Source organism: Lathamus discolor, chromosome W (genome assembly GCF_037157495.1).
Source record: "Lathamus discolor isolate bLatDis1 chromosome W, bLatDis1.hap1, whole genome shotgun sequence".
Taxonomy (NCBI): Eukaryota; Metazoa; Chordata; class Aves; order Psittaciformes; family Psittacidae; genus Lathamus; species Lathamus discolor.
Genome location: NC_088908.1, coordinates 24,611,957 through 24,627,022, shown reverse-complemented (window position 1 = coordinate 24,627,022; position 15,066 = coordinate 24,611,957). Strand labels below are relative to the sequence as shown.

Here is a 15,066-nt window from a genome sequence, read left to right as displayed (position 1 = left end):
AATATTTTTTCCAGTCTCCGCTGCTGGACAGTTGCTCACACTTCTGGGTGACAGGCTGCAGCACCAGTAAGAAAAGTCCTCCTTAATTCAGGTGCTTCTTGCCTGAATGAGGGATGGTCCCTCAAGCTTTATGATGAGGGAGTTCTGCTTTAAGTCTCCCTTGCATACACTGCTCTTCACACTCCTCCTGTGTTCACTGCAGCTACAGTCAGCACTACCAACCAGCCAGAAGCCAGAAAGCTGCCTGACAGAATGTTCATACTTAAACTTCAAGGTTATTTGGCACTGAAAGTCTTTCAAGAAAAAAAAAGTGAATTTCCAATTATTTTCTATCCTCCCTTTCTTTGTGTCAATGAATTAAGCCAATTACTCTGACAAAATTCGGGTTTAGTTGTGCAACTTGGTCATAATTAGTTACATTCACTTAAATTGTTAGCATGTAAATGTTTCACAGCACATGCCAGATGTCCAGTACTGGTGTCTGCTTCCTGCAGAGACAAACAGAAAACCACTGTGTATGAAGTGCTATGAATTTTAGGCAGAAGCAGATGCATGCACATTTACAGTTTGGTTTTGTCATGTATTTAAAATTAACATTTCCCTTCCATGAGCAGTTGTGCAGGTTGAGTGAATACCCATCATTTAGAGAGTTTTGAAAGGACATAACTGAAGCTAAAACAAACTCATCTTTTAAATTAATGCAAATAAGATTTTTGGCAGTAGCACTGCAGTGCTAATCAGCAGTTTCTTCTACTTTGTTACTTAATTAGCTTTGCCAAATATAAGCACAATTTTTGAAAGAGGTCAGTCCCATCAAAGAGCTTGCTTTCTTGAACCTAGAAAAAGAATTACAGTAAGTGAATCATTTGCAGTAGCTCTCTGTAGGATCAGCTTGCAAATGGCGTGCAGACAGCAAGCTAATTTAATGTAAGTTATTAGTTGATGGGCTAAGAGAATAATACATAAAAGGAAGCTTACTTTCATAAACTGGTTACAATAAACTCCAAGAACCTTCAATACCTCATCACGTCCAAAGGGGGTTAAATGTTGTGATTAAATAAGTATATGACCAGAATTTTGTCATTGTTATATTTGAGGACACATGTAGTACTTTTTGTATGTCTCAACAGACCCAAATATACAGACTATAACACTACTGAGACCTAATCAACTCCAGCAAGTGCTGTGTCCCCTGTGCCACCATTCAGATTCCTCCAAAGAGACAAAATTTGACAAAGAAACCATTTAAATCTCAACCATTAAAACACATCATGAGAGTCTGGCGTTTGTCTCATGTTTTTTCTTCATTCTGTACTCTCACATGCATGCATTAAAAAAACTCCTAAACCCAACCCCATAAAATCCATCCAAAGTCAAGTCTTAAAAATCAGATGATCAAAAATACTTTATCCCCCCCCCCCCCCCCCCGAGGTGAAATTAAAGGCTTTTTACCTGCTAGGACCCAAGTTCATGGCTCAGTGTTTCTCCTGCGACAGTTCATGTAGCTTAATGGCGTAATCAACTCTTAAAAGGGAAACCACAGAACTTTGATCTCAGGTTTTGGCAGGTAAGTAAAGGAAAATGATTTTCAAGGAGGTGGTTTGGAAAGTAGTTTGTGTTTTGAGTAAGAGAGCAAAACCACAGCCTAACCTGTCCCTCTCTGCATGCATAGTTATCACTCAAACCAGCTGCAACTGTACTTGATATCAATTGTCTGCATAATACCCTACACAGGCAGTTATTGAGTGGAGCATGCACAGTTGTGTCAGTTGTTGGCAGATCTTTTAAACAGAACACAAGGGAAACCAAGTTTCCTTTTAAATCCAAGACAACAGCAAAATAATACAGAACAGCACAGCAACATAAAATTACTGTAAAATAGAGTGACAGGGACTGTTGTGGTAGCATGTTCAAAGCAGGGCTAATTTCAAAAGCTAGATCAAGTTGCTCAGGGCCTCAATAGTCTTCTGTATAAAACCCACTGTTAAGGTTTAAGCACACAAAATAAAAGTTTTAATGGGAGAGCTGCAGCTTTGCCTGAACACAGAACTGGTACCTAGACAACTGATTCTTAATTTTGAGTGCTTCTCCTTGCAAGATGGGGGCAGGACTAACACACCTACTGAGTAAGTCAGTCTCTGTAGAGGAGTTTGGAGAGTGTCACATACAGGAATCAAGTAGATTAGGCTGCCGTTACTAATGAAGTAAGAGCTTGAGGTCCAAGACACAGTAATCTGATGCTGAGGCTTGCTCAAAACCAGCTACCACCTGCCCAGGTGTGTGCTCCAGAAAGCCATTCCTCATCCACATCCTGTCTGTAAATCCCAGAAAGAGTTGCTCTGGTCAGAATGGAGAGGTTTGCATTGAAGTACTCAGGTTTATTCTGAAGTAACCCATGAAAAAGTTTCCTCCTCTGCTAGACTCAGCAGTGCTGGGAATCAACAGAGGGGCTGTGGACTGCAATATACTACAGATAACAGACAGGCAGACAGGGTCCTCCTCACAGGTGTCTGTGTTTCTGGCTACAAGGGTAGGTCCACCAGTGATGCCAAAACCACCATGAAGCTTTAAGAGCACTGTTAGCAATTAGCACAGCCTCATACAGGAAAACACATGTGGAAGATGTGCTCTACAAGTTTAACGATCTTTTTGGACAGGCATTATCCTTACTGGGGATTTGGAGAAAATCTAGTGCAATGCATGAAGGGATAGAACAAGCAAACATTTAAAGCACTTGTTTTGGTTTTTAATGAAATAGGGTGCTGGAAACTGAAGAAGGAAGGAAAGGATACTTGGTCTACCCCACCAGCAAGAACCACAGTTCCAGTCAGAAGGGGAGGAAGGCATCCTTGAAAGGAAACGGGAGGAGGATTGACTACATGCTCTATACAGAAGAAGGTCTCTACCTGGAATGGAAAGTGGTGAGTTTCAGAGCTGACAAAAAGAGCTGTAACTTGCACAGAAAACTTGTCTGGATGGTACTGCAGCCTGTTCTGCTTGGGTTCAAATTCATATGTCAAGGGGAACCTACTGCTTTGTTATTTTCTACTTCTGCAAGCAAGTATAGAGTTTGTAAACAAATTTGAGAGGAGTAGTAGCACTGGTAGATATCCTGCTCCTCAAAAACAAACAAAAAACCTTGTTTCAAAGTCTTGCCAGACTAGGTGTTTTGGCGATGCCAGCAATCTGAATGTTTTTTCATCTTTTCAAGCATTTGGATGCTCTTTTATTATGATTATTAAAACCTACCTAAGTTACAAGCGTGTGATACACGGGCAGACATTGACATGAGCTAATTAGAGCAAGACCTTGCAGTGCACTGTCTGCTTCCTGGTGTAGGACTTTAGCTTATACAGAATTCCATGATGAAAAAGAGACACTAGTTCATATTTATCTACCATACCCTGCTGTAGCTTCTGCAGAAGAGCAGGCAAAAGAGCAGTTCATTATAGCTTAGTGCACAGTACCTCAATCTCCCTATGCTCTGTGTGCACTCTGTGGACATGGCAGCTTAGCAGTTAAATTCTTTTCAGACACACAAAATGCCTATGGTACATCTGTATGATAAACCCATCTTACATTTTGCACAAACATCAATAAAGCCAATATTTGAATAGTTTTGACCCAGATTAAGTCATTGATAAGGTTCATGCTGGCAGCACAACTAAAATGTACATGCTTCCTGCAAGCAATTCCCAAAGTACTGGTGAAGTATAAGTACCTAGCTGGCAGAAGGGGTCAGCTGCATTGCATCAGGTGAGCATTAGTATGGCTCCATCCAGCTTTTAGAAGCTGGGAACCACACAGTATTTCCTACAGAACTTCAATTTGTTCTTATACAATGTTACCAGAACAAAGTCTGGAATTTGGAGACATGAGAAGCAGGGTTCCTCATTTCCTCAAGTCCCCAGGAAATTCAACACCTCAGTCTGGAAGACAGGCTTCCTTTTTAGCTGCATGCCATGGCTAGTACGGTACAGCCAGCCCCTCCTTATGCACATGGATCGCCTACTGCAGCACTGTAGATCAGTGTCTGAAACAGCACAGCTGTAATGGAAAGAAAAGTTGCAACAGATTCCATCCAGACTAGCTTAACTGGTATCATATAAATGGTTCACCTCATCAACTGCACCACACTGACGTGCCCTGTGTGGAAGATAGTTTACCATGAGCCCAGCCAGTCTAGGCCGGTCCCATACATCTACTAATGCAGAAAGGAAGTTCAAAGTAAACTAGAGAGAGGCATAAACCCCAAGTACAGTGTGTGCTATACCAGATCAGTTTTCCAATTTCTTCTTTCTTTTGTTTTTCCTCTGCAGGAAGTGGAAGAGTTCAGCTTTATTACCCAGTTAGCAAGCTTGACAGACCACCTACCAGTAGCAATGCGTCTCATGGTTTCTACAGGAGAAGATGACCCTTAAAAACTGACCAGCTTTGAGAGATCAGAAGAGGGAAATGTTAACGATATTAAGAAAGTATCACAGGATAAGAACAAACTGTTCTGGTGCCACGTTACGAAAGATGAGCAGACCTGACCTGGGCTATTTCCAGAATGTACAAACAAAGGCGGATATAAAAAGGGAAGAAATATAAGGGGTTGTGGCCAAAATCCACTGTCACAAGTTGCTCAGGCAACAGGACAGGCCTGTACTACAATGCTTTCACTGTGGACCAAACGGAACCGAGATGGAAGTCCCAATTCCTTCTGAATCAGTGCCATTCTCACTAAAACATGTTTTTATGTTAATATATAGCATAATTTAGTTTATAATTAGTCTGTGAGTTAGTGCTGCTGAATGTTTTTTTTTTTTTGCATCATTTCCTTGTATAACTAATAAGCTAAAGCTTTTTTTTTTTTTTTAGCCTGTTAAAAGTTGTAGTAGCATGCTTGCATCAGTAGCATGTGCCCACACTGCATGCCGCTTTGAGATAAAAGTCAGTAAGATACCATGGGGAATATCAGAATGGAAGTGAGTTAAAAAAAGATACCAGCCAAAGCAAGGCATTCTGGGACTGGCAAACCCTTCTGTCTTTACAGATAGACCTTAAAGCAAATAAACAGAACCTGTATTCAGTTTGCAGACCAGTATCTTCCTGTCCTATTTAAGGATACTTAAAAGATTTGCAATTAAGATGTTAAGAACCCAGTTCTACCCTTAGTCCAGCTGTGTTCCCACTGAAATTATTAAGTGTTTTGTATGGAAAACTACTCCAGAATTGGACCTTTAGCTTTCTAAGTGCAAGTTATTCCCTTAAAAAGGGATACAGTTCCCTTGTAATGTCTTTTCTTTCTTCCCCATACATGGGATGGTTCTGAATTATGGTATGGGATGATATGTATGTTACAGTAGAGTGAATAGATTCGTGTAATACCCTTGGTAACACCGGAGCCAACCTTCTGCCTTAGCTAGAAAGAGTTAAGTGGGAAATAGCTTGTAAAATGCGTGCTAGATGTAGAGTTAAAATAAATTTTATTTTTTTTTAATGTAGAAGTGTGTATGACTGATAAGGCAGGATAACCTAACAGTTTTTTAAAGGAATCAATCAGGGCACTTAAAAGGAAAATGTAGCATGACTAACTAGAGAGTAGAGAATAGGATTGTGACTCTCACCCTTAGGTAACTACTGCCTAGGAGCAGAGGGTTTGTTTCTGTCTGTGAGACAGAGTTCTCCATATGTCATGCACTCACAGGCTTTAATAGGGGTATTTGCCAGCTAATTTGTATGTTCTTTCCCCTCTGCCATCTTATCCCTATGACCTGACCTACCCAGCCTCTGTAACATTAACCAAAAAAAAAAAAAAAAGAAGAGCTAAGGATCAGGTCCATGGTGAGACTTGGTGTTTCTTTAGGGATTTAAATTCAGAAAGGTTTGTGTTGCTGGGAGAACAAGGAGACCCCTTGTGTTTCCACCGATACTTAGTTTATTCTGCCTACTTCCTGTTCAGTTTTAGTGTTATTTCCTCTTACATTATAAATACCCTGAGCTAAAAAGAGAAGAGTTAATCTATTAGACTTACTCCATTAAATAAACTGTTCTAGTTATGCTGGCCACAAACTCATGAGGATACTCTTGTTTTGGTTTAGATTACACCTGCCAGGAATCATCTTGAGGTAAATCAGAACAGATTTAAATTAGAAATCCCAGTCTGTGCAGCCTCTGATACTGGCTTAATTAGCTGCAGTAAACAGTGGAACTTTCATTTAGGTCAGTCTGATTTTGCAAGTAGAGAAACTCTTTAACAGTCATGAGAGTACTGGACTGACAGTACTACCTAATCCCAAGTAGATAGTAGACCACTGCTCACACACTCCCACAGCACCTGGTCTCAAAATGTTTTATGCCTTTTTTTTCCAGTCCCAGCATCCCTTCAGCAGAGACTGACTAAACAGTATACTGTGCCAAACCATGGGGTAGTCTGCAAGCATAACCATGGGGACTCCAAAATGAAACCAGACCAAATTCCCCTTTTTGATAAAATTAGGAATTCAAGTTTACAGCATCAGAGACTCAAATGTACTGTCCCAGTGCACCACCAGTTTCCCACTTTGTATGTTTCTCTTTATACAGAGAGTGCACATATGTGCAATGTTTTTTTCCGGTTTCTTATCTCCCCACCCAATTCAGGAAAACTTGTACCTAAAATAATGCTTTTAACCCTATTTTCTACCTTGCTTGTGTTTTATTAACCTTTTTAAAAAAACAAACAGTATCCGTAGCAATTTGTGTGCTGTCCAGCAGCTATTTCTCAATAGTAAGATTAAATGTAATTTAATGTAATTAAATGTAAGGTGCAGTATTTTTAATAGCTTTCCTATCAATGTAAATTGCAATTTGATATCCACTTCTCTAAGTATCAGTTGCAGGAGTTGAATTTGACACTGCATAGGATATAATCCTAAAACTACTGCAAACAATGTTATGTTATTTACGGTAAAACTAACATGGTCTAAATTACTTCAAAATCAGTTCTGTGGCTTTGTACTGACTAAAAACCAGGCACTTTTGTCAGCTTTTTGAGATATGCTGGGAAATACTTTTTCAAATTTGAACTATGTTTTAGATTTTGATGTTCTTAGTTTCTCAGTGATCATGAAATGGATAGTTGTAAAATGTTCTCTCGATACAATACATGTACATTTAATCAGTGTAGGTAGTTCTTACTAATTTACTGTCTTAAGGATCAGCCTTGCAAGAGCATGATGCTGGGAGGTACAGCATTGGGGCACCACTGTACAGATGCTCCTTGCTTTTTTGCATCAGTCCTGTGCCTTCTGATGCCTTGGTATGCTTCAAGGAGTCAGAGAGCATATGTACTGCTAAACTGTAACAAACAGGCTTTCCATTCCAGGGGAGCAGCCTCCTGGAGAAAAGCAAGTTTGCCTACATCACTACTACCAGAGTTCCGTAGACTGACTGGCAGAGAATAACTCAGACAATGCCTGTACCAGCAGGTATCGATCATTACAAGCCTTAGACAAATACTATGTAATAGAATATCTACATTAAAAAAAAAAAAAAAACAGGAAAAAAAAGGGTGTGTGTGTGAAGTGTCAAGGAGAACATGCCCAGGAAATCAAACCCTGGATAGCTTTTTCAGATGTAAATCCCACCTTGCTTAAGGATAGCATGACCCAAGTTATTAGTAGGATGTTATTTATTAGAAGTTTGAATTAGGCTTACTCAACTATGCTGGTTCCACTTTGTACAGGAATTTCAGGTATCTTCAAGAAGTGGGTGATAACACTCTTCTTGGTTTAATAGCTGCCACTCAACAGGGATACTGTAGATGAAGCGTCATCTGTTTTTATAAAAGCTAGATAACATGTTTCTCATGTTCCATTTGCATTTTACAACAACACTGCTAGAACAAGTGAACAGAATACACAAAAAAGGATTGCCAAAACCAAAGAACTCCCAGAACTTTCAAGGATGTCAGGTCCTTACAAAGTCAGTACCTTTCAGTCACTTCAAAAACACACCCTACAGAACATAGACTCTTGGTCACATCCAGATCCAGTTAATCTGTTCACCGTTTGTCTGAGGAACATGTGATCCACCTGCTTTGCAGTCACTGAGGACCAGTAGTAATACCTAGTGTACTACATCACTATAACCAATTCAAGTGGTGGCCAGCTAGTTTTATTCCATCACAAACTGGATGCTTAATAGCAGCTGTATTAAACAACCAAACTGTGCCACAGACTGGCTCCAACATGCAGCCCACTGAGCTGTGGCCTGCTGTAGAGAAACTCTGTAGAAATCTGCCTGGTATAATGAGTTTATCTGTCTTGTGCTAGTAGTATGACAAGGTTTTGTCCAGGAAGCATTCAGCCAGCCTGACTAGACCCTCAGACCTATTTGGTTTTTTTGTTGTGGTTTTTTTTGTTTGTTTTTTAATGGCTTTTGTTTGGTGTTCCCGATTAAGCCAATTGGCTGTCCCCAGTTTGGTCTCTGAGCTACCCTGGGATCACGCATCAGCACATCAATGTCAGCACATATCATCAGCTCAGAAATTAAGCATTTTTACATTCTTTTGACACTACAGGAGAACAGAAATAAAGTTCAAGCACTTTGAAAAACTCCCAATTTTATCATCCATTGCAATGAGGCTCAAATTGTTACTGAAGGTCTCATTTTTCCATGCCATCTTGTTTTAAATATAATCTTGATGCTTTAAAAGACTTGTATTATTGCTGAGGTTTAGAAATCCTATACTACTAATAACCTTTTTTATTTCAATGATTTTTTGGTATTGTATCTTTCTGGAACCTAATGGTTTTATATGGTAAGCACACACCTTCTGACATTTTGTTATACATGTATAAAAAAAATAAATAAAGAAATATATTTTCATTGGTTTCTTTACCTGCAAGAAAACCACAACTTCAGACCTGATAAACCCAAGGTATTTTGAACAATAGGGAGGGCTTTTTGTCTTTTATTGTTGTACATCTTGACATCTCAACAGTTACTTAGTCCCTGAACTAATGAGAGCAGGTTTTTATCGTTACACTGTTGAAGAATGGGGTTGATTGAAGAATAGGGCGGATTGAAGAATGGGGTTGATTCAAGAATAGGGTTGTAAATATGTAACTTCAAGGACATTAGGCTTTGTTAGCAACTGTAGAGAAAAGGAAATGACTAAGATAAGCTTTGCCAGAACCACCTGGTGGTTACTGATATGACAACAATCCTAAAACAATGTGATGAAGTAACCACCAGGGGTCCCAAAGCCCACTACCACATTTTAGTGCGCATGTGGGAGGGATTCTCTAGAAGTATGATGTATGTAAGCTAATGAACGTGTATGTTTAAGGACAATATAATCACAGCCTGGTTGATGCTCGGATGAGACACACTTGAAGGAGCTATCCCCTGTGTCTCCTGGCGCTGCAATAAAGAATACCTGTTTGTCAACTTAAACTTTGTTGGCAAGCACCTGGAGATTTCTCTGAATCAATTTGGTGACCCAGGTGGGACACTCTCTACTCAGCTGCAGGACCTGCTGAGGGCAGGGCTCCCTAGGGCCCCCAGGAAAAATTTCCCCGGAGAGACCCCTTGACTCATTCGTATCCCTGCGGGAGCAGACAAGGACCATTACCATCATTGTAAAGGTATTCTTTTGGTTGTTTTATTTTATGGTATTCCGTAAGGCATATGAGACGTCCTATGCAGGAACACCGATTAGTGTTCCATAAGGCATAGGAGACGTCCAACACAGGAATGCAGGAACATGGTTAATATTCCATAAGGTGTACACAGGAATAAGAAAGCCTTCCATAAATTGTGATAGAAAAATCTTGTAGGTAAAGGCGTATACCCAGCTGCTAGCGTCTGTTTGGTATACAGGTGTCCTGGGTTGAGCAGCAGCAGTCATTTTTCTCCTTCTTAGGAGCTAGTACAGTGCTGTGTTTTGATCTTTTGGCCTTGGAACAGTGGTGATAACGCTGATGTTTTCAGTTGCTGCTCGAATGTTTGGTCTGGCCAAGGACTTTCTGAGCCTCATGCTCTGCCAGGGAGGAGGGGAGGCTGGGAGGAAGCAGAGACAGGACACCTGACCCAAACTAGCCAAAGAGGTATTCCATACCACAGCACGTCATGCCCAGGATGTAACTTAGAAGGACCCGGAAGGGGTAGAGGGACTGCAGGGTTGGAGGAGGTATCGGTCGGTGCTCGGCTGGGGGGAGTGGGGTGAGTTATTGGTCGGCTGGTGTTGAGGTGTTGTATTCTTTCCTCTTGTTATTTCCTTTAGCACTATTATTATTGGTGGTAGCAGTAGTGATTTGTGTTATACCTTAGTTACTGGGCTGTTCTTATCTCAACCCGTGGGAGTTGCATTCTTTTTGATTCTCCTCTCCGTCCCTCCAGAAGCAGGGGGAGGGCAAGAAGGGGGGGGGAGTGAGTAAAAGAGGTTTGTGGTTGGGTTTAAACCACGACAACAGGTATACATTCTGAATTGTTCTGTAAGGCATAGGAGATGTCATATGCGGGAATGCGGTTGTATTTTTCGGGTATCTGACCCAATTTCTGTAAACTGGTATTTGATGCTATGCTTGAGTAATGAATGAATGGCGAACCGTTTTTACTTTTATCATGCTGATAATTAGTATTTATATACTTGACATATGTTTTTGCTTTTGTTTCATTGTGCTGCTAATTATTATTTGTGTACTTCATGTATGTTTTTTCTTTGTTTTCAAAATTGTGAGCGAGTGGAATATTTTTGATCCCGTGTGAGTGTGTATGTGTATAGTGTGTATAAGAAAATAATGGGAAATCGACAGAGCAGAGAAATAATAGAAAAGAGCCCTTTGGGATGTATTCTGGCTCCCTGGAAAGAATTAGGAGGATCCCCCAGGGGCTCAGTAAATAACAAGACTTTAATTAAATATTGTAACCAGTGGTGGCCATTATAGACCTTAGAGGATCAGGAAAAATGGCGCAAAAATGGGACTTAGAATTATAATATGTTGTTGCAATTAATGATATTTTTAAGGTGGCAAGGAAAATGGGATGAAATAATGTATGCAGATATGTTTTTCACATTGTCATCCAGAGTGGCAGAAAGAATGTGGAATAAATAGAGCACCATCTGCTAGCCTTAGAAAAGGACAGAAAAAGACTGAAACCCAAATTAGAAAGATGTTGTTCAGGATGTGACATAGGTGAAATGTATCTGAAATTGAGAAAAAGGGAGGAAGATAGGATAGAAGATTATGTCTCCCCGAGATCTGCGACACAAAACCTGCAAGGTCCAATAAATCTGGTAACCCCTGCTGCAAGTCCTCCTGATTCTGATGAGGAGGAAGGAATGAATAGTAATGATAATAGCAGAAAAGAATGTAAAGGTACCCCGATCACTGCTCGTGTCTGTAGTAAAACAGGACCCGTGACACAGGCACCTTTAAGGGAAGCAATGGGACCAGAGGGACAAACCAGAATAAGAGTAAATATTTCAATGGGAGACTCAGATGCTTGAAAACAGAGTGCAAAAAATTATCGAAACAATCCAATAGGAGTAGCAAAACAATTCGAATTGATTGTCAAAAGTCAGGATCCTGACTGGAGAGATATAGACTTAATATTAGATGCATTAACTGAAAAGCAACTGGTGATAAAAACAGCTTGTGCTCAGATTAATGCCCAAATAATCACTGGTGCATTAGCAGGAAGAATGGAAGAACATGTTCCTTTGACTATACCAGACTGGGACTATGGCTGCGATCCAGCAGATTATGCTGCTTTAAAGCCATATCAGAATCTGATTAAATTTGGGCTAGAAAATGCGATACCAAAAGCCGTATTGGTCGGTTCTATTTGAAATAAAACAAGGACCAAAAGAAACACCGACCAAATTCCTAGAAAATTAAGAGAAGCAATGCAAAAATATACTACCTTAGACTCTTCTTCTACCGAAGGGAAATTACAAATTGCTAACTCATTTCTAGGACAGACAACAGAAGATATTAGAAGAAAGCTTCAGAAATTATCAGGACCTGACAGTCAAAATATAGAAAAATTAGTAGATGAGGCATGGAAAGTTTATAGAAATTGGGAACAGATAAAAGAGAAAAAGCTAGGAAGAATGATACCAACTGCTACAGCAGCTGCTTTAGGGCACGCAAGGACCTGCAGGGGAAGCAGAGGATGGGGCAGTTAGAGGCAGAGGCGATATGTTCAGTAAAGGGGTGTCCTGGGTTCAGCAATAGCAGTCATTTTTTTCTCCTTCTTAGTAGCTGGTGCAGTGCTGTGGTTTTTGACTTTCAGCCTGGGAACAGCGCTTATAACACCGATGTTTTTAGTTATTTCCCTTATCATTATTGTTATTGGTGGTAGCAGTAGTGGTTTGTGTTATACCTTAGTTTGTGGACTGTTCTTATCTCAACCCGTGGGAGTTGCATTCTTTCGTCCTCCCCATCCCTCCAGGAGCTGGGGGGGGAAGAAGGTGGGGGAGTGAGCGAGAGGGCTGCATGGTTCTGATTTACAGCCTGGGCTTAAACCATGACAAGGGGAGAGAGCAAATTTCTCTCCCAGTGTAGAACTGAATCAGTGTCTAAAATGCAAGGAATTCAGACACTGGAAGTGAGACTGTCCTCAACGGAAACAACAGGAAAAACCAGTGACTGAACTAAAGTTAGATTGACGGGGACCTGGGGAATCTACCCTAGCGGATCCACTGGCTAAATTAAAGCTAAGGGAAGGAAAAAAGGAGATAGAATTCCTTATAGATACAGGGGCGACTTATTCGGTACTAAATCAAAATTTAACTCCAGTTAGAAAAGAATTTGTTACAGTTGTGGGAGCTACTGGCAGCCAGGAAAAAGCATTCTTTCTGAGACCGTTAATATATAAATTGGGAAAACAGACTGGTGTGCATAAATTCTTATATATGCCAAATTCACTGAAATCCTTATTGGGACAAGACTTATTAGAACATTTGGAGGAAATAATAACATTTAAAGAAGGAGAAATTGAATTGAAGGTAGAAAATGATCAGCTGATTAAAATTCAGAGCTTACTTCTAATCCATCAGAAAATTAATGAGAAACTTCCTGAAACAGAAATCTTTAACCAGGTATATCTGGGGGTATGGGCATCTGAAATTCCAGGTAAGGCAAAAAATGATTTGCCTATTAAAGTAGAAATAAAAAGGGAGGCATGCCCAGTTAGAATAAAACAATATCCCTTAAAATTGGAGAATTGGAAAGGAATCAAAGAAATCATGGATAAATTTTTAAAATATGGATTATTAATTGAATGTGAATGGGAATATAATACTCTTTTCTTGCCAGTAAAGAAATCAAATGGGAAAAGTTATAGTTTAGTTCAAAATCTCAGAGCAATAAACAAAATTGTGGAGGATATTCATCCAGTAGTAGCTAATCCGTATACTTTATTGACTAAATTGAATAATAATCAGAAGTGGTTTACCATTCTGGACTTAAAGGATGCATTTTTATGTCTAACCCTGGCCAAAGAAAGTCAAAATTTATTTGCTTTTGAATGGGAAAACCCTGAAACAGGAAGAAGGACACAGCTCACTTGTCCTAGGTTCAGCAGTAGCAGTAATTTTTCTCCTTCTTAGTAGCTGGTGCAGTGCTGTGGCTTTGACTTTTAGCCTGGGAACAGCGCTGATAATACCGATGTATTTAGTTGTTGCTCAGTAATGTTTACTCTGACCAAGAACTTTATGAGTCTCGTGCTCTGTCAGGAAGGAGGGGAAGCTGGGAGGAAGCAGAGACAGGACATCTGACCCAAGCTAGCTGTCGTGGTTGAAACCGATCCATACGGCTCGTCCACTCAACACCCCCCCCCGACCATCCCCGCTCCCGGAGGGATGGGGAGGAGAATCAAGAGAATTTAACTCCCACGGGTTGAGATAAGAACAGCCCAGTAACTAAGGTATAACACAAATCACTACTGCTACCACCAATGACAATATTGATAAGAGAAAATAACAAGAGAATACGATACCACCGCCGAACGAGTTCAACCCCCCTGAAGAGAGAGTGTGCCCTTCCGGGTAACTCCCAGTTACCTCCCTGGGCATGACATGCTGTGATATGGAATACCTCTTTGGCTAGTTTGGGTCAGGTGTCCTGTCTCTGCTTCCTCCTGGCCTCCCCTCGTCCCCAGCAGAGCATGAGACTCACAAAGTCCTTGGCCAGAACAAACACTACTTAACAACAATTAAAAAAAATCGGTGTTATCAGCTGTCTTCCCAGGCTGGAAGTCAAAACACAGAGCTTGCACTAGTTACCAAGAAGGAGCAAAACGGCTCCTGGTAAACCCAGGAGAGTATCCACCCCTTATTCCATTCCATTCACGCCGTGCTCAGATCCCACATTTTCAATATACCATCTCTCTTACATATATATACATCCACATACACACAGAGACAAAGAAATAATTTCTCAGTGCATGGACCAATCCCTATAATGCTGTCAAGTCTATTCGGTCCATGATGTCAGGTTCCATCCCTTGTAACAGTCTTTCAGGACAGGAAAGGCTGTGTGCAGTGTTGGATCGTTGCCTGCTGATGCTGATTGTTCCTTCACTGCAGAACTTGTCAGGTTCTATCAGAATTCATTCGCTGTTGGGATGAAGGTTGGAGGGAAGTCAGGGCCAATCGCTGGTGACCTGAAGACATCTAATTGATGGGCTATAAAAGTATAACACAGCAGGCAACAGCATACAATTAAGTTCAGTGGCTGTTTTCCCCTAAAATCAAATCCCCTTGAGGTATACATCGGAATTCCCCATCTTCCCACATTATTCACCAAGTATATCCGGGTCCCTGAGCAAAAGCAATCCCACGAGTGGGTTTGCCTTTACCTGAAGCAGGAATAACCCAAACTGTCTTCCCCAGCAAAGTCTTCATGTGCACCACAGGAACTTTGTCCCCCTCTACAATATGTAAAAGTTCTGACTGGGCTGGGCCAGCTCTGTTGGCAGATCCTCTAGTGTTAACCAACCAGGTGGCCTTTGTCTAAAGTAGTCCACTTGGCCGAACGAATCATAACATCGTCCTTGTATGGAAACCTTTCTTTCACAGCTGCCAAG

At 40.7% G+C, this 15,066-nt stretch overlaps 1 protein-coding gene across 3 annotated transcripts in view; it reads left to right on the top strand.

The window, feature by feature from the left end:
• LOC136004311 (sphingomyelin phosphodiesterase 3-like) overlaps positions 1-8,852 on the top strand; it is an 86,453-nt gene extending 77,601 nt beyond the window's left edge. For all 3 annotated transcript variants that reach the window (XM_065660694.1, XM_065660695.1, XM_065660693.1), the window contains 2 exons: positions 2,759-2,921; positions 4,320-8,852. In XM_065660694.1, coding sequence (XP_065516766.1) covers positions 2,759-2,921; positions 4,320-4,421 — 265 coding nt within the window. In that variant the 3' untranslated portion in view covers positions 4,422-8,852. The remainder of the gene's footprint in view (positions 1-2,758; positions 2,922-4,319) is intronic.
• Positions 8,853-15,066: the final 6,214 nt, after the last annotated feature.